The sequence below is a fragment of the Dipteris shenzhenensis genome, chromosome 20, assembly GCF_047967505.1.
Source record: "Dipteris shenzhenensis isolate YYH24624 ecotype China chromosome 20, Dip_SZ_1.0, whole genome shotgun sequence".
Taxonomy (NCBI): Eukaryota; Viridiplantae; Streptophyta; class Polypodiopsida; order Gleicheniales; family Dipteridaceae; genus Dipteris; species Dipteris shenzhenensis.
This window is the reverse complement of record NC_141615.1, coordinates 30,603,647-30,625,687: the sequence shown is the minus strand read 5'-3', so window position 1 is coordinate 30,625,687 and position 22,041 is coordinate 30,603,647. Positions and strand designations below refer to the sequence as shown.

Here is a 22,041-nt window from a genome sequence, read left to right as displayed (position 1 = left end):
TGAGCGTAACATTCCTTCCCTCTTCAGGCATCAGCGTCCTCGATGATAAAGTCTAGGAACACTGTCCGTAACTGGTATACGGATTTCCAAGTAGCTTCTGATAGAGGTAAACCATGCCATGCAACCAACACCGTGGGTATCTTCCAATTGTGTACTTGCATTGCTCCTCGGTCCAGGATTCTTGTTGGTTTGTGTCTTGTATTATCCTCTATCTCCTGAAACAAAACAACACCCTCGATTAGTGAGTCACCTGTATGTAAAAATTTCTTTAAACGAGAAACATGAAACACTGGGTGCACCTTACAACCCCGTGGTAATTCTAATTTATAGGCTACCTTGCCTATTCTCTTTAGAATTAACCATGGCCCACAATATCGGGGTGATAGCTTAGCACACTCTCCTGTAGTCAAAGACTTGGAGTGCGAAGGAACTCTGAGAAAAACTTTTTCTCCTTCCTTAAATTCTCTAACGGATCTGTTTTCATCGGCATACGCCTTAGCTCTATCCATAGCTTGGCAGATGTTAGCTCTCGCAAGTGCTAGCATCTCCCGCATCTGAACCACAAAGTTCGTGGCACTAGGCGCTTTCTGAGGTACTCCAACTGTAGTTGGATTCGCTGGTCTATAACCATAGTTCAGTTCAAACGAACTTAACCCTATCGAGGAATGTTTTCTATCATTGTAGACAAATTCTAACAGTGGCAACCACTTGTCCCATGTATATTGCCTCAATGACACATATGCTCTAAGCATATCCTCTAAAATTTGGTTGATTCTTTCCGTTTGACCATCCGTTTCTGGATGATCCCCACTACTCATTTGCAACTCAGTCCTTAGTGTCTCAAATACTGCAGTCCAAAAATGACCGGTAAATTTGACATCCATGTCTGATACTATGGATTTCGGTAATCCATGCAAACGAAATATATGTTTAATAAACAAATCCGCCACTTGCGGGGCACTAACAGACTCTCTAGTTGGAATGAAGTGAGCCATCTTGGTAAGACGATCAACTATCACAAGGATAGAATTATATCCACCTTGTGTCGTAGGCAGACCTATGATAAAGTCCATGGAAATGCTCTCCCACCTACCTAGTGGTATTTCCAAAGGTTGCAAAAGTCCGGGTGGCTTCACCCGCTCTGCCTTACTTACCTGACACGAAAAACAACGTGTCACATATTCATGAATATGCTTTTTCATCTTTGGCCAAAAGAAATCTCGCTTCACGAGATCATATGTTTTCTCGACTCCTGGATGTCCCGCACATGGGCTATCATGGCATTGTTGAATGACTCTCTGTCTGACTACTACCTTGCTATTTCTTTTCAGCATACCATCCCTTATGGTATATCTTGCATAAGTTTGGTCTTTTTTGGATGCCAGCTCATCCTTTTTCCCTGGTTTGAATACATGAGCCTTAGGCCAAAGGCTCTGGACAAAACTCGTCCACCTTTTGAGTTTCTCTAATCTCGGTCATTAGAGCACTCTCTAATACTGTGCAACTCATATTATGCATAATGTGTGACAACGCATGTGACAACGCATTAGCAACTTTATTATCCTTCCCTCTTCGGTACCGAATCGTCAAGTTAAACTCTTGCATGAGTTCTGCCCACCTAGCTTGGCGGCCTCTTAAGTCAGGTTGTTTACAAAAATGTTTCAGAGTATCATGATCAACATCAACATAAAACTTTGACCCATATAAATAATGTCTCCATGTTTTCAGAGCATGGACAACAGCATACAACTCTAATTCATGAGTTGGCCAATTTCGTTGAGAGGGAGAAAGCTTCTTGCTTTCAAAGGCTATTGGCCTTCCCTCTTGGAGAAGAACTGCTCCTACCGCAATGCCACTTGCATCGGTTTCAAGGAAAAATGGTTTCTGGGGATCAACTATTTTTAACACCGGTCCTGAGACCATAGCTTGTTTTATGGTGTTAAAACTTTCCTGTTGATTCTGTCCCCATATAAAAGGTACTTTATCTGAGGTTAGATCAGTCAATGGCGATACTATTTCGGAATATACTTTGATATGCCTTCGATAAAATTGGACAAATCCCAAGAAGCGGTCAAACTCTGAGGGATAGGCAAAGTCAGTATCGCAGCCACTTTCTTTGGATCCATTTCTACCCCCTCAGGAGTAATTATGAATCCTAAATATTCAAGTCTTACCATACACAGTACAATTTTTTTTAATTTACATAAAGACTAGCTTTCCTCAAAGTACTCAACACTATTCTTAAGTGTTCGTAATGCTCAGCAATACTTTTGCTGAATACAAGAATATCGTCAATAAAATGTACTACAAACTTCCCGATATACGGACGTAGTAAATCGTTCATAAGCATGACGAATGTAGCTGGAGCATTGGTAAGTCTAAACGGCATTACTAAAAACTCATAATGTCCAAACCTGCTTCTAAAAGCGGTTTTATGCACATCCTCGGCTCTAATATGGATCTGATGGTAGCCACATTTAAGATCTATCTTACTGAAAATTACGGCCCCATGTAACGCATCTAGCAAATCATCGATCTGAGCCATTGGATACATGTGCTTAATAGTGATATTATTTAATTCTCTGTAATCTATACAGAGGCGAAAGGTATCATCTTTCTTCTTTTTTAATATCACTGGCGAAGCAAAAGGTGAGAAACTGGGTTGAATCTGTCCCAGCTTGAGGTATTCTTCCAGTTGTCTTCGTACCTCCGCTTCTTCGGTAAAACTTAACCTATAGGGAAGTCTATTTACAGGTTCCTGCCCCGGGGATTAGTTCAATCTTATGCTGAACATTCCGCTCTGGAGGTAACCCATAAGGTAACTCATTCCTAAAACAATAAGAGAATTCCTATGCTATTTGATCAGCCAGCTTGGCCATCTCTCCATTTTGGATAACATCAGTGCTAGCCGAAGGACCATCAATCGGCTCTACCGATGCTGTACAAAGAAACAAAAACTCTTCTTGAGCTTTTCGAATTTCCATTACGGAAACCAACGGTCCTTGAGGTATGTCTTTTTCACCTCATAAGACATACAGCACATCATTCATCTTGAATTGATAAATGTGCTTCTTCCAATCTATGGCTGGATTCTTCCTAGAATGCCAAGCCTTACCCAGGGCTATGTCTCCATGAGCAAGCTTTGTCATTTTAAAATCAAGTTTCTCAGCATAGTCCTGAATTAGTTCCAACTAGGTAACCCTTTGGTCCCATACTTCAGTTGAACTTCCGTCTGCCATTCTGACTGTATATGCATAGTCAGATGGGCTAGTCTTTAATTTCAGCCTCTTTACAAACTCCATATCGTTAAAGGCTGTATACCCCGTTGCGGCGGGCTTTGATAGGACATTATCAGGTGCACTAGTTACTAGCTTAGCAACAGACACACATAACAGAACAGGCACTAACCTTTGAGAAGATCCCGCTAGTTGAATCTGCATCTGTTCTGCTCTGGGACTTCCCTCCATTTTCACGTCACATTCTGAGATCACCATCTCAACCATTCGACGATCCTTGTTTCATGGACAATCTTTCCACTGATGAGGCTGAAGGCATCCAAAACATAATCCTTCTCTCCTCGCTTTTTCTCTTTGCTCTGGGTTCAAAGAAGACTTCGACCAAGCCCGGGCTGCCATTGGTGTTACTTTTCTTTTCATTCCAATGGTGGTACTTGATTTAGGAGTCTCAACTGGCTTCGCCTGCTTGGCTTGACCACTAGGCTGTGAGGCACTCCCTTTGCTAATCCACTTCTTCTTAAATCTAGTTTTCTTCGGGTACTCATACCGAGTCCCAACCTGCATAAACCCACTTGGTCTGTTCCCTTTTGCATCCTCATAGTTCAGGGCTATGGCAATTGCTTCATCAAGCGTGTTCGCATCCTTAGCCCGAACTTCCATCTTGATCCGATCATTCAATCCAAAGATAAAATCTTTTACCTGGATTGACTGAGGTAGAGGTTCATAACTTTCATTACACTTTCTCTGAACTTATCAGTGTATTCCGCCACTGATAAATTTCTCTGACGAAGGTTTCGATACTGATCCCAAGCTTGGGATGCTTCGTCAGGAGATAAGGAGTGTTTTCTAAATTCTTTTTCAAACCCCTCCCAAGTAGTGGATGCCATTCCATCTTTCTGCTGTTTAATCCACCACCTTTCCGCTGCCTCATTAAACATATGGGTGGCCTCGCGGATTTTCTTCATATCATTCCTGATTTCACAAATGGTGAAATCCTCGTCCCATTTGTGTAACCAGGTCTCTATGATATCGGAACTACGGTCAGACATTCGACCAGAATACTTTTTTGGCCTATAATTGGCAATATTAGGCACCTTAGCCCTCCTAGGCTCGACCGTATGAACACTGGTTTCAGGTTCCATTGGAGATTTACCTTTCTCTTCACAAGATGGTCTAGATATCCAAAGCTCACAATTTCCTAGATGGATCTAGTAGAAATACTATGAACCATTTTCCTGAGCTCGGATTGCCCTACATTTGCTTGTAACTGTTGCGCTAAAATCTGTTGTAAGGCATCCTCCAATAAGGCAATTCTACTAGACAATGTATAGCCAGCTTGCCATCTCTCCATTTTGGGTAACATCAGTCCTAGCCGAAGGACCATCAATCGGCTCTACCGATGCTATACAAAGAAACAAAAACTCTTCTTGAGCTTTTCGAATTTCCATTACGGAAACCAACGGTCCTTGAGGTATATCTTTTTCACCTCGTAAGACATACAGCACATCATTCATCTTGAATTGATAAGTGTGCTTCTTCCAATCTATGGCTGGATTCTTCCTAGAATGCCAAGCCTTACCCAGGGCTATGACTGCATGAGCAAGCTTTGTCATTTCAAAATCAAGTTTCTCAGCATAGTCTTGAATTCGAAGTTCCAACTGGGTAACCCTTTGGTCCCATACTTCAGTTGAACTTCCGTCTGCCATTCTGACTATATATGCATAGTCAGATGGGCTAGTCTTAAATTTCAGCCTCTTTACAAGCTTGGAGTTAATTACATTGTGCATTGACGCTAAGTCAAACAACACAATGACATCATGATTGGCTACTTGTCCTTTCATCTTAATTAACTCTGTATCGTTAAAGGCTGTATACCCTGTTGCTGCGGGTGTTGATAGGACATTATCAGGTGCACTAGTTACTAGCTTAGCAATAGACACACATAACAAAACAAGTACTAACCTTTGAGAATATCCCGCTAGCTGAATCTGCATCTGTTCTGCTCTGGGACTTCCCTCCATTTCCACGTCGCATTCTGGGATCACCATCTCAGCCATTCGACGATCCTTGTTTCGTGGACAATCTTTCCACTGATAAGGCTGAAGGCATCCAAAACAGAAGCCTTCTCTCCTCGCTTTTTCTCTTTGCTCTGATACCAAAATTGTTAACGCCTAATTTTTCACACCAATCATGGGCATAGGCACACAAATTATCCTCCTAGCCAACCTCAATGGTAGCAAGCTCACAAAAATGAACAGCTCCTGCTTGCCAAATCCCAACGAGCCCCAATTCCCTAGATGGATCTAGTATGCCACATCATTCTAAGGTACCTCCTAAATGCATCATTTACCCCTCTCTTGGGATATCATTGAAATCATTTGCCCCTTGGCACATTTAATGCATTTAGACCCTTTAGCCTTAGATCCACCTAGTCTTGTGCCATGTCACCCTCACCAAGGTCCTTGACCTTAATTCCCTTTTGATCATTTACGTGAAGCCCACAGAAATACAATACAAACATTGATCCTTTAAAGGAAAATGTCGACTGACCCTTCTGAGGTCATGTTGCCTCAACTTGAGCGTAACAGAGGGCCTCTGAGAAGATCCATCTATGTGAAGGCTGCACTTTCCCCCAGTGTGTGGGGTGTTCCTCAGAGGCCCTCTCTGTAGGAGGAGCTTCCAAGGCTCGGTACCTGGGGTGAGGCCACGAACCACCAACTTGCCCAGAAGGGCCCTGCTCTGCATCTCCGGATCAATGATACCCAAGCCTCTGAGTGCCTGCGGCATGATCATCGTCTGCCAAGCTACTCGGGCCCTAGAGTTCCTCGTGCTGTTTGAGCCTGCCCAGAGGAAGTTCCGTACCAACCGTTGGAGCTGCCCAATGCAACCTCTGTGAAAGCACCAAGAGGAGGCAATATACCAGACAGTGGAAAGAAGGACCTGGTTTGCCACTAAGGCGCGACCTGCGAGGGAGAGTTTGGCTGAGCCAATAGAGAAGCTTGTGTCGAACACTCTCAAGGACCGGGGCACTCTGCTGCTCTGCTGTGATGTTAATACCCATCCGAGGTATCTCGCTGTCTAGCCCTGTGGTATCCATATGAAACCAAAGTCACTCCCCCACTCACGGATTTCCTGTCTCTCCTCAAAGCCCGTCAAGAAGCCTATGGATTTCGTCCAGTTGATCCATGCCCTTGAGGCCTCACAATAGATAGCCAAGGTGCCTCTGACTCTCTCTAGACTCGTTGTGGTGCCCTCAACATACCAGGCCGTGTCATCTACAAACTCCGAGTCAAGGAGCTCCTCCTCCTGTATGATTGGGAGTCTCAACCCTATGAGACCCGCCACCTGTGATCTCAAGTAGTACCCAAAAGCCTCCGCTACAAATAAGAAGAGGAAGGGAGCTAGTGGGCAGCCCTGGTGGACCGAGCGAGAGAGAGGAAAGGCCTTACCTGTGTGTCCTCCGACAATAATCTGACTAGAGCTCCTAACGTATAGTGCTAAAACTCCTCTGACCCATCTGTCAAGAAACCTAATCTCCTCATAGTGCCACTCCACCCTATCATAGGCCTTCTCGAAGTCCAAGAGAAGGATGGCCAGTGGCTGTGACTCCTCCCTGGACCAATCCACTACCTCTCAAAACGTGAAGATGTTGTCCAGGATGCTGCGCTACTGAACAAATCCAGTCTGTGTGTCATGTATGATGTCAGTAAGATGAGGCCGTAACTGCAAACTCAAGACCTTGGCGAGGATCTTGTATGAAGTATCAAGCAAAGTGATAGGCCTCCATTGTTGGATATTTGACCTATCTCCCCCTTTCGAGATCAAACAAGTCCACCCCTTGCGCAAGGACTGAGGGAGAAGGCCTGTGTTGAAAATCTCCTGGCCTGGCTAAATGGAAAGGGGGTGGAGATAATCTCCCAGAAGTTCTAGAAGAATCCCGAAGTCAAGCCATCCTCCCCTGGGCATTTCTGGGTCGGGAGAGCCTTGAGGGCTTCCCAGAGCTCCTCATCTATGAAAGGCTCCTCAAGTCTGCTGCATAGGTCCCGCGAGACTACTGTCGGAACGTGATCCAACACTAGCTCTCGGGCCACAAGACCGGTTGGGGTCATCCTCTCTGCCTGAAAGAGCTGGCTATAAAAACCGGTGGGGTCCGCATCCAAGAGGATCTCTTGCAGGACGAGGAGATTCAGCAGGTTATGGCAGAGATCTGGGAGCACTCAGAGATGGCACCGAGTGAGGGCTGGGCTGCGTGGGTTGCCGATGCGATTCAAAGGAGCAGTGTGGAGCTGCAGGCTCACGCCCTCAAGCGGAGAAGGACCCTTTCAGGAGCACGAGCGGGCTTTGAGGAGAGACCTCGCCTCCATCGAGAGGCTCAGGAAGTAGATCCCAGTGTCTCAATGGCTTAGTGACAGATTGGAGAGCGCTCATCTCGAGCTTCAGGACACGGAGCTGCGGCGGGTTGAGTTCTCTTGTCATTCCTCCCAAGCTCGATGGGTACAGCAGGGCGATAGGATGACGAAGCAGTTCTTTCAGACCACTGGGCCTCGATCGACCAGCACACAACTACAACATCTCCGGGACTCGCAGGGCATCATGCACACTGATCTGCAGGAGATTCGAGACCTCGGCGGGGCTGGATCCAAGTGAAGTGGTCGCGGACATCGTGGAGGAGAGAAGGAGGCGAAGAAGGCGGAGGGGCGAGGAGGTAGGGGCAGCAGGAGGCGGAGGTGGGGGCGGTAGGAGGCAGAGAAGGTGGAAGAGGGAGGTGGTAGAGGTGGTGGAAGGAGGCGGGAGGGGGTAGCGGGGGAGGCGGGGAGGAGCAGCGGGGAGGGGAGGAGAAGGGGGAGCGGGGAAGCAGAGAGGGGAGGCGGGGGGGCAGCGCAGGGAGACGAGGTGGGAGAGGCGGGGAGGGTAGGCGAGAGGAGATGGGAAGGGAAGAGGGACATGATGGTCCAATGGGACATACTCCATCAATGACAAGAAGAGAAAGTTAGTACGTTGCTCGCTGGTATACTTTGTTGAAAGTTAAAGAGTTCAAGAGGGACATGATGGTCCAATGGGACATACTCCATCAATGACAAGAAGAGAAAGTTAGTACGTTGCTCGCTGATATACTTTGTTGAAAGTTAAAGCACTCATTAGGAAGGATAAAAAGGAACAACAAAGAATGTCTTTGCTGGGTTAAGGTATACAATTCAGAATGAGGTAGATATCAATGCTCCTACTTCTCTGGATGACACCATCAACATGGCTTTAAGCTTCTCTTCAACAACAACCACAGCTCCAAAGACAAGCCCAAGTTCCAAAGAGACTTTTCGAAGGAGCAGAAGAAAAGAGACCTTCCAAAGGATCAAAAAGGGACTAGCCAGCCTCCTCCAAAGAAGTCAGAGAAACCCTTCAGTTCCCTCTCCCCTGAGCAAAAGCAAAAGTACTATTCCAAGGGAAGGTGCTTCAAGTGTGGCGAACGAGGCCACAACTCTATGAATGGCCTAAGGCTACTGCCCCAAGAACAATAATGAGGCAGCACAAAGTAAGAAGACTCCGGTGGAAGACAAGGAGTGCATGTGCAACTCAAATAGAGCCTTCAAGCCCCGCAGCGCCTGGCTACTCCCGTTGCTCCCCTCCTGCCATCTCCTCCTCCTGCAGCCCCTTCTGCCTCCTCCGCCTCGCTCCCCCTCGCCGTCTCCCCCCTCGACCTCCTCCACAACCTCTCCGCCCCGAACTCTTTAGGCAAGAAGTGCTTTAACAGTTGCTTTTTGAAGCGCTTCTAGGTGCTGGCATGCTATCTAGTACTTGCCATGGACACCAAAGTGAAGCACAGTCTTGTAGATGCAAGGCCGCAAATCTGAGTTTGGCCTTCTCTTCATAGTCATCCCCTTTGAAGAAATACTCTAGATCTCGGATCCAGGTCAGCAAGACTTCGGGCTGATCTTCTCCCTTGTACTTGCTGAACTTGAAGAGCTTATCGCCAAGGGGTACTTTATATTTAGCATATCTTTGTCTCCTTGTGTGCCTTGCAGGAGATGGACTTCGGAGCCGCTTTCTACGTCAAGGAGAGGAGGCAGAGGATGACTTACCCTCCTTGTTGGAGTTGTGGATGTCTGCACGGCCTCTTCCTTGGGATTGGGGCCCTGGTTCATGGGTCCCCTCGTGGTCACTCTCCAGGGTTTGCATTTGTTGAACTATATTGGACAGTAGAGAACTCAATTCATGGAGACTAGGAGGAGGATCAGGACCATGGGTTGTCATGATGGCAAACACTCTCGAAGAGTAAACAAAAACTCAGAATGAGCTGGAGAGAAACCAAGGTTGAGGCTGAAAATGCCACCTCAACCCTGATGTAGTCTCTGAGAAAAAAGGGAAGCCCCTCCATTTCGTAAGGAATATAACCCTCTTGGCATAGGCTTCCTGGAGGACCCCTGCATGCCTGCCTAGATGGCCATCAAAGTGTGAATAGTATCAGCCCAAATATCGGCCAAGGTATGAGAAGGGTGGACATGTCATCCATCTAAGGCCTCTATACATCTGTCCCTTCAAATTTGCCAAGTTGTAATACTAGCCAGTATCTCCCAAGCAGAATCCACATCAGCATGTACTGGTCTATGTTGGGAGACAGGCACATCCTCCAGAGAGCAAGGCTCAAGTAGGTGCCCCCGAATGGGAGATGGCCAAGGAAGCATCATGCCACTCATAGAAAATCTGAGGTCCTGACAAAGAGAGTCAAGCCACTGATCCCCAAGTCACGAAGAAATGAAAGGGAATAAAAGTGCTGAGAATCTTGGCAACCCCCATCATGATTTGGTGGAGATCATGATGGCAGATTAGATTCAATGAAGACTCAACAAGGGAAAAACACAGCATACGGGACCACTACCTAAGCTCTTATACCAATGAAACTACTCTATGCTTTTCAATAGTTCAGATAAAAGGTTTTCAAGGCTGTTTTTACAGAGTTCTCACAATGCACATGGATGCAAGTTGGATTGGAGTTTGCATAAATGAGAATGCTAGCATTTCTTGATAACTTTAAAGAGCAATACGAGAAATTCAATGAGTGCACTCGAGTCAAGGGGCCAAGATGGGGCCGCCCTCCTAACATCACCCCCCAGATCATGACTCCTAGGATCTACATCTCTTAAGTCTCTTTATCATACGAGATTGTGGAACTGTGTCAAAAGCCTTCCGAAAGTCTACAAAACAAGCGTAGACATTTTGGGATCAGGGAAGGCGGCGGGGGGGAGGCAGCAGTCGAGAAGGAGGGGAAGGGGAGAGAGGTGGGTGACAATGGGGAGGGATTGGTAGGGATAGCAGCAGGGAGGAGGGGTGATGAGAGGGGGGCTGTGGATACAAATGTTGCTTTAGCAACAAGATGACTATCCATGCGACATAGGTGTTTTTTGGACAAAGTAGACCTTAGAGAAAATGATCGGACTAGTTTGAGAGACTACATGTTTGAGAAAATGGTTGTTTTTTCAAACATTGATAGAAATTTCTTTTCTCTAGAGAAAAAATATATCATATTCTCTGGAAAACTATTAGGAGGGCCCCTTGCAAAATCCTCTATACTGTGGGGCGGCTCCACAGACAATGCAACATCGTGTCAAGGTCACTATTTGTGCACTGGTGGCACCTCCCATCAACGTGTATCTTCTCCAGCTAGGGGTTGATAGGCAGACCCCCATGGGCAACCATCCAGAATTAAGTGATTTTCCATGGTCAATGGCTAGTCCACAAGCACGATCAAAATCTAGAAATGACCTGCACTTGTTGTTCAATCCAATGGCGCTCTCTCATAGGCATCCAAGCGGCTGCCTCCAACTAGGGGCCATGACCAATGCGTGTTGTGTACGAAAAGAAGGGCACATCTACACATCTCTCCAAGTGCCCTACTCTGGATGGCCAAAACCACTTGCTTGAATTGCAGTGACACAGCAAGAGCAAGTATACATCCATCAGACGTGGATCTCCCTTGCATCCCCAGCACGACCAAGATGGTCTTCTACCGAGAACATTTCGTTCATCTAAGTGAGGATGGCTTCATCCAAATACCTGGGTACCTATTGACTCAGGTTGCTTGCTTAGGTAGGGCTAACACTAATCCGCAATGCAAGATGAACCCTGAGATCGCAAAACACTTAATGCGGAACACAACTCACTACGTGTGCTTATGGGTAGAACACTTTAGCTATGGAAAGAGTACGCACAGATATTCAGCCAAAGAAAAATCTCATACATAGAGTAATGTCCAACTACAAAATATTGCTAGAAATTGTGACAACACCTTCAACAAACAAGCGCTGAGATAAGCGACCAAGAACAGGTTTTGTTGCAGATCCTTCTTTTGTAGACCCCTCCTACATCACCACATGTCCTTGATGGACTTCAGTAGCTGCTCTAGGTTGAGCACTCCTCCAAAATTCTGCTCCTGAGTTCACTGCTAACAGAACTCCCTCCTATGCACCTTTTTATGCTCTCCTACAGTGTGTAGCTGTACATTTGTGCTCTGGACTGCCGGGACTCTGCTCCTTTAGGAACTGCTCCAGTGTGTTGTGAACTGCCCCTGTAATGGGGCTATTTATAGGGCTGTTTAGCTGTAGACTCGTTGGCTAACAGACTGGTCGGCCAGTCTGTCAGTAAAGGTTTGGCTGGTCTGTAGGGATTGACAGACCGACCACTGCTTGTGGGGCCTATACAAGCACATCCTAGCAGCCGTGTTGGCTGCTTCTGGTGATCCTGCTCCTGCTGTTGACCAGGTGATCTCTCTCTTGCAGCCCTTTTCGTGCTGCTGCTGCTGCACACTGTTGCAGATGTTCTACCCTCTAGTTGGGCTCATGGCTGGGCTCTTTCCAGCCCCATAGCCAGCCCATGAAGGCGGTCTTTAGTGGCCCTTTGGGCTGCCCAAATAAACCCTAAACAGGATCTGTGTCTGCTGTCCATGTGGCAACCATCTTGTTGCCACATGGCAGACTCAGCCCATCCCCTTACAAGCTCATCTATTCTCATACATGCTGAGGTGTCAACCCCCTGAACTCTCCTCATTTTGGGCTCACAGGTGGGGCATTGACCCTATTTCTCCAACATACTCCTCGTGAAATTCCAATTTCAAATCTAAGTAACCTAGCTTCCCACTCGCTACACTTTTCCATGCCGTGACCAATTGGTAGCTATCAATATTTTTTCCTATTTCCAGGGCTGATTCCTTGCCAGGATCTGTACATGAAATCACACTCAGAGAGAGTCGAAAGAATTGACCCCATTCTTGCACTCACACAAAATATAAAGGGGTATAGAATTTTGTCTTTTTGTTTTGTTAATATATCATTACATTAGCAACTGGCATGTAAAAAAATAAGAGTCTTTCATGATTTCTATATCACCTATTCATTGGTATAGATCAAGATTGTTGGTGAAAAGAAAGAAATTTTGGTCTAGTTCATTTCTTGAAATAAGGATGTGTTAAGAAGAGTTCTTCTTAAGACAAATGTATGTGAAAATTGGATGAACTTTTAAGAAGGGTTCTTCTTGAAAGACAAATGTATGATGAAAATTGCATGCTTCTGATAGGCTGAAATCCAACTTCTGCATGGAAATTCCGAGGAAGAAGGTGATTTGACTGAAAGTGAAGTAAAGTCATTACGGGATCGGGTTCTCGACTATGTCAATGATACATCACATGAAGCATCAATGAGCTTTGGCGGTAAGCTCTCAATGATATGGAAGAATCTCCCAACGATATGGAAGCATAATCATGATGAAGGAGAAATGTTTCAACTGTCCTACACCTATGTATAGAATATGATACCAGTGAGTCTATGCACAATAGAATAACGTGTCTGGATTTTGGTGTTATTTTAAATTCAAGAAAGTGGGCTTCTATTAAGCATGACCAAATTACAGAAATCTAAGATAGAATCCTGTAAGAGTCTCATACAAAAATCATTTAGAACAGAAGTAAGGTTGTCGTAACCAGTTTAAAGAGTGGAAACGCCCTGAAGGTCTATGGTGGTATATGTGAGGAATATACCATGCTCTTAACCACATGCTCCAAGCAGATTTTCCTCCTTGCGTTGTTCCCCTCTTGCTTCTCAGATTCCTAGAACCAATTGCTTTCTTTCTTATACAAGACCTTTGAATCATGCACTTCCCCCTCCTTTGATAGTCTACTTGTTTCTTTACAGCTCTCTTTTTTTGCACCAATTCCCTTGACATATTCATGCTTATTTGTTTCCTCTTGCACTCTTTCCTTGGAAACACGTCTTCCCTTCTTCCCAACAACCTTCCATTCCACAATTTAAGAAGGCTCTTCTCGTTTTCCCAAACCCATCTCCTATAAACCCTTCATCCTGCCTGCCCTTTGACCCAAGATCTCTCTCTCTTTGCTTCTCCACAGCACTCTCAACAATGTGACTCGACTCCTGAACCCCATCTTGTAGCACTCTTTGGGTATAGCAAACAGGAATAAGATGCAGTGGCATTTGATTTGTTTGCACAGATGCACCAAGAGGCCAAGTGCTTGAACCTTTGTTGGGGCATGAAAACTTGCAGCTGCTCGAGGATTTTGCTATAGAGAATCAGACAATTTGTCGTTTGGCGCAAGTACGAAACAGAGCTAAAAGGTTACATGCATATGGTCAACAACGGAGATGTGTGGATGGACCTAAACTTCTTGTTTAATGATTTTTGTGATAGAAAACATATACCTTGTGCCGCCTTAATATGATACAATTTTTAAAGCCGTCCTGGACTGCGAGGAATGTGAAAGTAAGCTTAGTCGATTCTATCCAAGGTGAGATTCCATGTTTAGTTAGATTCCTTGTTTTGTCCTCCTCTGTGTCATCCCTAGCTATGAAGACTCTAGTTTTCTTTTGATCCTTTCCTCTCCCCACAGGGGCAGCCTCTTCTCCCTCTTCTGAGGTTTCCTTGTGGTGAGTCTCTAGAAGCAGCCTCAAGCCTCATCTTGAAGCCAGCCATATGTGCCACTGCCTCCAATGACAACTTCCATAGACATACAAGTATTTCGGGAGACGAGCTAGGCCATAAACTATCTAGCATCACAAACTGCTCCATAACAAAGATGTATATATTCTAAAGAGGAGGCATTTGCATCATCAAACACCATTGCGAGAGGACAATCACAAGATTGCCCGTACACTCTAACAATGGAGCTTTTGTACCGTCATAGCCTTACAAACCTGCATCACGTAGATCTTTTTTGCTATGAAGGAATGCTAGCGCATGTGTTTACGATTGCTATAGAAGAAGGATAGTTACAAATACCGTAATCACAAAGCATAGCATAGGAGAGTACCCTTCGTTGTTGCAGGCGACTATCTAGAAACCGGCGACAAAGCCCCCTTTTTTTTTGGCAAGGAAAAGACTTCTATTAAGTCTGAAAAAAAACTGCAAGGTCTAGCTGAGAGTGGAAATATATCATGCATGGCATGAACCAAAAAAAAACACCCAGAACGGGTTGACATAAAAAACTGGGAAGCAAGCAAGGAAGAGGCTGAAAATGCACCTCAGTCTTGCTATAGACTATGAGAAGAAGGGAGAGCCCCTCCATTCCCTAAGAAAAATATCCCTCCTGTAGAGGCTGCCCGTGAGGAACCCTACATGGTAATTGGCTATTAAGGTATGTATGGTATTAGTCTAGATACTGGCCATGGTGTGAGAGGGATGGACCTGAGATCAATACTCAACTAGGTGTCATTGAAGTGAGATAGCCCAAGAACACTCTTGCTGACCTGAGGCCCTCAGGTCATATGGAAATGGGAGCAAATGTATTGAAGATCCTAGAAATCCCCATCCAAATAACCCTCACCTGTTTGCAATCCCTAAGCAATGCTCCTCAGTAGACTTGTAGGGATGAGGACAAGTAGAGTTGCCCCCACCTGGACCTTCACAAGCTCACTACAATCCCTCCATGAAGCAACCAAAAGAAACGAGTGATTTTTCTATTCCTGAGGGATTCCCAGAGTCTCCTCCACTCTTTGCAAGTCAGCAGAAATGTGAAAGTTCTCCCAATGAGGGGCTCCGGAGGGCCTCTAGCCTATAGAACTAATATGAACTTCCTGGCATTACTTACCAAGTATACAAAAGAAGGGGAGACTCTTCGCTTGGTGTTCTGTATCAATCCATTCCAACTCTCCGGGATCCCATTGCAAAAACTTGATGGGGACCCCTCGCCAGTTGGCTGTACACTAGATCTGAAAATAGAGGAGATGTCAGTGAGTGTGATATGTACATCTGTCCTGTGTCGGGTGTGCCGCATCTTGATCTCAGGGTCTCTACCTGTCGTGCTAATCGTGTCTGGAACAGCAACCCGCTCTACCTAGAAGAGCTATGTGATCATACCCTGTGAAGAAAGAAAGAAAGAAAGAAAGTTTAAAGTCTTCGGGAGACCGTGAAGGTCTATGAGACTAAAGATAACTGATACAATGAGCATAACGGTGGCGGTCTCAAAACGGGCCAGCCAACCGTTTCTACAAAAAAGAGGTTATGAAGGACGGTGTGTCTAGTCCTGATACAAAAAATATGTGTCTACCTCCAGATGATACAAAAAAGAAGGGGGGGGCACCAAAAATGGGGCAGAGGGGGGAGATACAATATATATGTGTAGGTGGTGATCGTCAGGGACCAATCATAGAGGGGCCGTCAAATGGGAGGCCGGAAAAAACCCTGCGATATATGATTGGCCTCTGACATCACGCGGCCTAGTTTAGCTCGGTCGTCGGGGGCGACGGGTGGCCCTGTGGATGAGGGCAACGGTAACCCCGGTGGGGTGGGCAGAGCAGAGACGAGATGTCATGGACCCGGATGTGTGAGTCTGTCTGCTGGCGTAGCTGTCGTGGCTCTGGCTCTCGCTCACGTCCGCGTTGTCAGCTAGACTGAGGAGAGGTATCCTGTGACTGGAAGAAATTAGTGATGGGCCGCTGGGTGTCCTCACACTGTGTGTGCTGTGCGTGTCGCCGTGCTCGGAGAGAGGTATCTCGGTGGCGACTCATCTCATGTAAGAAAGCGGCTAGGCATTGCTGATCCAGGAACTGCAGCATGTGTGGGAGGGGGCCGAATCCGTCGCGGAAGAGGCAGTGGTACCGGCCTCGAATGGCATAATAGATAGGACATCTGAAAGCAAAGTGCTCCTCCGACTCGATCTCCTGCAAGTCGCAAAGTGGGCAAAGGCGGCCCTCTTGTGGGATACCCTCTGCGCGTCCGCTCTCGATCCGTAATCGGTGTGACGAAACCCTAAACTGACCGAGGGAGATCCGGAGCGCATGTGGTAGATGAAGGGCCAAGCACGGTCCCTTGCTCCTATCTCCTCAACCTAATGAGACGATCTCTATGCTGAACTACCAGGCATCTTTGATCTGGGTAATAGAAGGAGTCTGGAGAGGCCCTCGAATTCGTCTCTAAAAAGGCAATGGTATCGTCCACGAATCTCATAGTAGACGCAACGGAAGAATAAGTGCTCCTCTAACTCCACCTCATGGCACTCACACAATGTGCAGATACGACTCTCCTTGGGTATCCCCTCTGCTCGCCCACTCTCAATACGGAGTCGGTGCGATGACACACGTAACTGTCCAAGGGCAATCCTGAGTGAATGTGGTAGGTGGATCTGGGTGTACCCCGATGGGATGATGAACCCCTCTGCTGAAATGTGCAAGCAGTGGTCCCGATAGAAACTGAGCTTCACAGGGAGCTGTGCCTGTGCTAGCCAGGTCTTGAATATGTGTAGCTAGAGGAGATCCTCCCGTATGATTGGGTTGAATTCGTTGCCCCGAAATGGGACAAATGGAGCGTCAATGCTGTACTAGAAGGGTGGCAACCTGTCTATATGAAAACCCAATCTCTCAAACCACCTGCATGTACGTGCATACCAACATCTCTCATCACCTTGAGCTGCCAATGCCATAGAAGATGCTAGTGCCAACCAAGGTAGCCCGCGTCGCCCTGTGGTACATGAGCCATACGCGCACACGCGGTAGAGGTAAATGATAGTCTGGAGTTGGGGGAACCCTCTAAAGAGTATTTTTAAGCTATTCCAAGCTTTCAGAATAGTAGCCATAGGAGGAGAGGAAGGACACCTAAGGTGGGCTGAAGTAAAAATCCACCTGGTGTTGTCTTCCCAGTGTCCATCTGAAGAAGGGTAGATGACTGTATGCATCGAATAAAGAAGTCCTTCCAAGGTGCCCAGGCACAAGTCCCCATACCATAAACTTGCAAAGTAAGGCTTTGCACTGCAACTCTGGGTTTATGATATTGAGATCCCCTTCCTTTGTGGGAAGGATCAAGGTCTCCCAAGCCACCTTGTCTATAGTGTCTGTGGTGCCATGCAGCCCATTCCACAAAAATAAGGCCTCTTGAGTTGAGTAATGCAATCCCTAGAGATGCACCGGCAAGAGCAAACATACCAAGCCGTGGCTAGTAAAATGTGGTTAACAACCACCACCCTAGAGGCCAGGTCTAGTTTGGTTGAACTCCAAAAAGGGACTTTCCTCCTGATGCTCTTCAACACATAAGCAAATTGCTGTGAAGAAGAGATACCCATACAGCCCTGGCATCCTAAATATCTGATGGTAACACTCCTCTGAATCCAAGTGAATCCAAAATCACCTCCCCAATCTGGAGTGTTCTCGTCACTAATCCAAAATCCATTGGATTTATTCCAATTAATGTGTGCACCAGCTGTAGTACAAAACAAATCCAAGGCTGCTTTAAAAGTCTGTGGGGAGGGGCATCCAAAAAACAGCAGTGTCATCTGCCAACTCACAATCTAGGATTCCTCATTCTGTCTCAGGAAAAGTTTTAGCCCAAAAATATCAGCTTGAGATATGTGAAAATTGCTCATAGCTTCAGCCACAAACAGATAAAGAAAAGGGTGTTGAGGGCTGGTCTGTACAACAAAGAGACCCCTCTAATCCATGCATTTGAGAATTCAAAACAATGAAGGGTGCCCTCTAGAAAATGCCAATCTACCCTATCATAGACAAAGGCCTTTCAAAGTTAACCATCTAGTATTACGTTCACGACAACAAGGGTGAAGGAAAGAGAGAGAGACGATGTGGCCAAAACGTCCTACATCTCTTTTGTATTTGCCCAACGCCCCCCCACTCCACATATGTATTTGGCCCTTTTGTACATTCCTCCCCGTTGCTCCTTCCCACGAATTCTTCCTCCTCTAGAATCCTCCTGCCTCGCCACCTTATCCTCTAGACGTTTTCTATGACTTTATTTACATCACGTCTTAATGTCCTTGACTACCTGGCAATCGGCTATCTCTATTCATTTGAGTTATTTTGGAAAAGTATTTGACATATGTAGACAATTTGGTATTTCACTAAATTCTACCAAGAGTGTGTTCTGTGTCCAAGTTGGCGTTCGGCTTGGTCATGTGATTTCCAAGGATGGCATAAGAACTGAACCAAAGAAAATCTATGCTATTGAATGGATGCTTGAACCTTCAACTTTGACTCAATCGAGGTCTTTTGTTAGCTTTATCAGTTTTAACAGAATATTTATTCAGGATTTTGCTAAGATAGCTGCTCCCTTGTATGAACTTACCAAGAAGGATGTGAAGTTTCAGTGGACACCCGAGTTATCTTGCATGTTCACACATTGAGGAAACATGTCTCTAAGGCACCCATTCTAAGAGAACCAAAATGGGATGTCATTTTTCACATGTCTCTAAAGCACCCATTCTAAGAGAACCAAAATGGGATGTGATTTTTCATGTTCCTGTCGATGCTTCTAGATATGCAATTAGAATTATTTTGGCACGACCAGATGGCAAGCAGGATTACCCAGTTTATTATGCAAGTAGGCTAATGACATAGCCAGAGTGCAATTATAGTACAACCGAGTGGGAAGTCCTTGGCATGGTATACAGTGTGTCATTATTTATTGGAAAGTAGAGTTCAGGGCTCACCACGCACAATCCAAGCCAAGAAAGTGGGACCAAAATGGTATATTTTTCACTTACACTGTCAGAGGGTCCTCATTGAAGTTCCATTCTGCGGATTGGTTACGACAGCCTCACCTTTTCTCTACTTGGTTTATTAGAGGTTATGTTCTACATAGGATTCTTCCTGTCCCTTGAATTTTTTTCATACTTAATAGAAGTCCACTTTTTTGCGAACACCCCCCCGCCCCGAAACTGTATTTAGCAGAATGAACGTTCCGTCTGGTCTTAAGTCATGTACTATTATTCCTACCAGATCGAAAAACCTTGTTTGTAAACACAGCAAAAATTATATTTTAGGCTGATAAAAGATTTCAACTTCCTTCTAAAATTTGTAAGTAACCACCAGGAGATGATTGGGTACTCTCAAAGGGTTTGGATGCATCTTTTTTGCAAATTAAAAGAAGGTATTAGTTCCAGTCTTATTCATTCAGTTTATTACAACCAGCAAGCATACGACAAATTAGGGCCATCTTTCAAATATTCAAGGAGATAATCAACAATCATGAAAACATCAATTTGGAAGCTGAGACGCCTGCTTCAGATGCTCTCACAGACCCGGATGAGGTTGCAAAGGAACAAAACGTGCTTGGCCTTCATGAGACCATCCGTGACTTACGTTGTCAGGTTGCCTTCTCATATAATTTCTCGTGCCTATGTTTGAGCAAAAGCCAAGTTTGTATGCTGCTCTGAAGAACTGTCACTTCCCATCCTTAAATAATTTGCAGTGAAATTTTCATGTTCTTCTCCACAATAAAAATTAGATCTATGTTTTGATTGACATAAATGGTTGATGTCTCTTTTCTAATTGTAGTATGCATCTTCTTGTTGTGGAGGCCTTTAGTTCAAAGAAAGAAACACGGTGACAACACAAAAAACGTTTTCTAGGCTGAACCTTCCCCTGCTACTCGACTTGCTCCTGGCCTCTCCACCACCATTTCTTTCCTTCCCGCCCCCTCCTCCCTAACCTCTCTGCCCTCCTCCTCAGCTCTCCACCTCCTATTTATTCTCCTCACAATTCTGCTTTTCCCCTTCCTCCCATTTCTGCCTGTCGCCCTACCCTAGCCACTCTAAACTCTCCCCCCCCCCCCCCCCCCCGGCTCCAATCGTACAACCTATATACAGCACTCGTACAATCTATACAGATGTCCATACAGGGCCATACAGCCCCGCCCCTTCTCCCTGCATGATCCTTCCCTCCCTTCTTATCCCCCATCCCATCCCCTTTCCTTGGTCCTCTACACAAATAGCTTTCCCATAGATTTTCCATCAGGTTTTTGGGAGCGATGGAATTTTCTTCATTGGCTTCAAGTTGGCCTCTGATGTCAAGATTTGTGAATGGCTTCACCTTCATCCATTCCTTTTTGCACCTCACTGCCTGTGACAACGCGTCTTTTCTCATAAGACAAATTGCAGCAGGTACAAAAAATTGTGCAACAGGAAAGTTCCACTACACGCTTTGCTCACATTCATGGATCCCACCCTCCACAAAGTCAGGCTCAGGATTGGATGTGTTTCATGATAGAGTTTCTTTCAGGTGGTTTTTGATTCGGTAGACATTGAAGCACAAGTGCTTCAGGCTAGCCCTCTCAAGATGGTGTTCGTATATGCTTATACTGTGGGTTTTGATCCAGTAGAATCTTGCCTCCGTTGGAGCTCCTTTCATAGTGGTCATGGAGGTTCCTCCTCTCCCTGGTTTGCCTTTTTCGGAAAGAAGTATGATGGAGTCCCTCAAGTCAGGACCATTGTTTTTTGGAAATACCTTTGACAATCATATCATGCTTGAGAGACTAGATGGCTCCCTTTTTTACAAAGGATTGAGATTATTTTCCTTTTAGGATTAGTGTCATATTTGTAGAATCTTTGGGCATTTCGGGAGGGATTGCACAAAGAAGAAAAAGAGGCTCAGGAAAAAGGAATGAGGCCACAGTCCTTTCTTTCAGTTTTTGCTAGGGCACGGACGAGCTGACCCATGAGAGGCCTGGGAGAGCTTGCTGATGGAGGTACATAGCATCCGAGAGCACGAGATGGAGCTGTCACGCTTGGCATAGGAGCAGACATGCTTCACCCAAGAGCAGTCGCGTCTCATACAAGAGCAGGCTCAAGCTATCCGAGACCAGGCGGATCTTATTCAGGGACTCAAACAAGAGATCTCACAGCTCCGACAGGAGGTCACTGCTATACGCACAGTCCCAAGGAGCACCCCAGTTGTGGAGGCATAGATTGCGAGCATGCAATCTACCATCGAGGAGATGTCCAAATGGGTCGACATAGCCAAACGGGAATCTGCAAGGGTAACCGTTTCGGCTACCCTCTTGGAGCAGTAGCAGAGAGCCAGTAAGACTCTCAACATCAGAGTACGTGGGATCCCATGCACTGAGGCTACACCGATGGCAGATGTGACAGCCTTCGTGGCCACTACTCTAGGGACGACTGAGCACAGGATTGAGAGAGCCTGGCGGGTAGGGAGGGACCCCAACCAAGAGCAGCCCCTGACTATACGGTTCCATGACGCTCAGGCACAACTTTCGGCTTTACGTCGTAGGTCAGCCTTACGAGACCAGCCAGCGATCTCCATGGATGAGGACCTCACTCCATTACAGGTTGAGGAGAGGCACTTCCTGTTGTGCAGGAGCAAGATCAAGCCCGCAAGGAGGGGAAGTGGGCAGTAGTACGAGATGGATGACTCCTTGCAGGCCCCCGTCGGGCACCCACCTCCCCTTCCACATAGGGAGGTGGGATCTATGAGACTCAGATATCTGAGACTCTATCTTGCACTGTAATGGTACTTTATGGTCAGAACCAGGGAACTTCTCAGAATCCTATACAGGTCACGACATGGTC

General features: G+C 46.0%; 1 protein-coding gene across 2 annotated transcripts in view; it reads left to right on the top strand.

Annotated features, from left to right (window-relative positions):
• Positions 1-22,041, top strand: part of LOC147889526 (uncharacterized) — a 135,537-nt gene that overhangs the window by 65,004 nt on the left and 48,492 nt on the right. For both annotated transcript variants that reach the window (XM_087391652.1, XM_087391653.1), the window contains exons 9-10: positions 12,801-12,933; positions 19,646-19,824. In XM_087391652.1, coding sequence (XP_087247778.1) covers positions 12,801-12,933; positions 19,646-19,824 — 312 coding nt within the window. The remainder of the gene's footprint in view (positions 1-12,800; positions 12,934-19,645; positions 19,825-22,041) is intronic.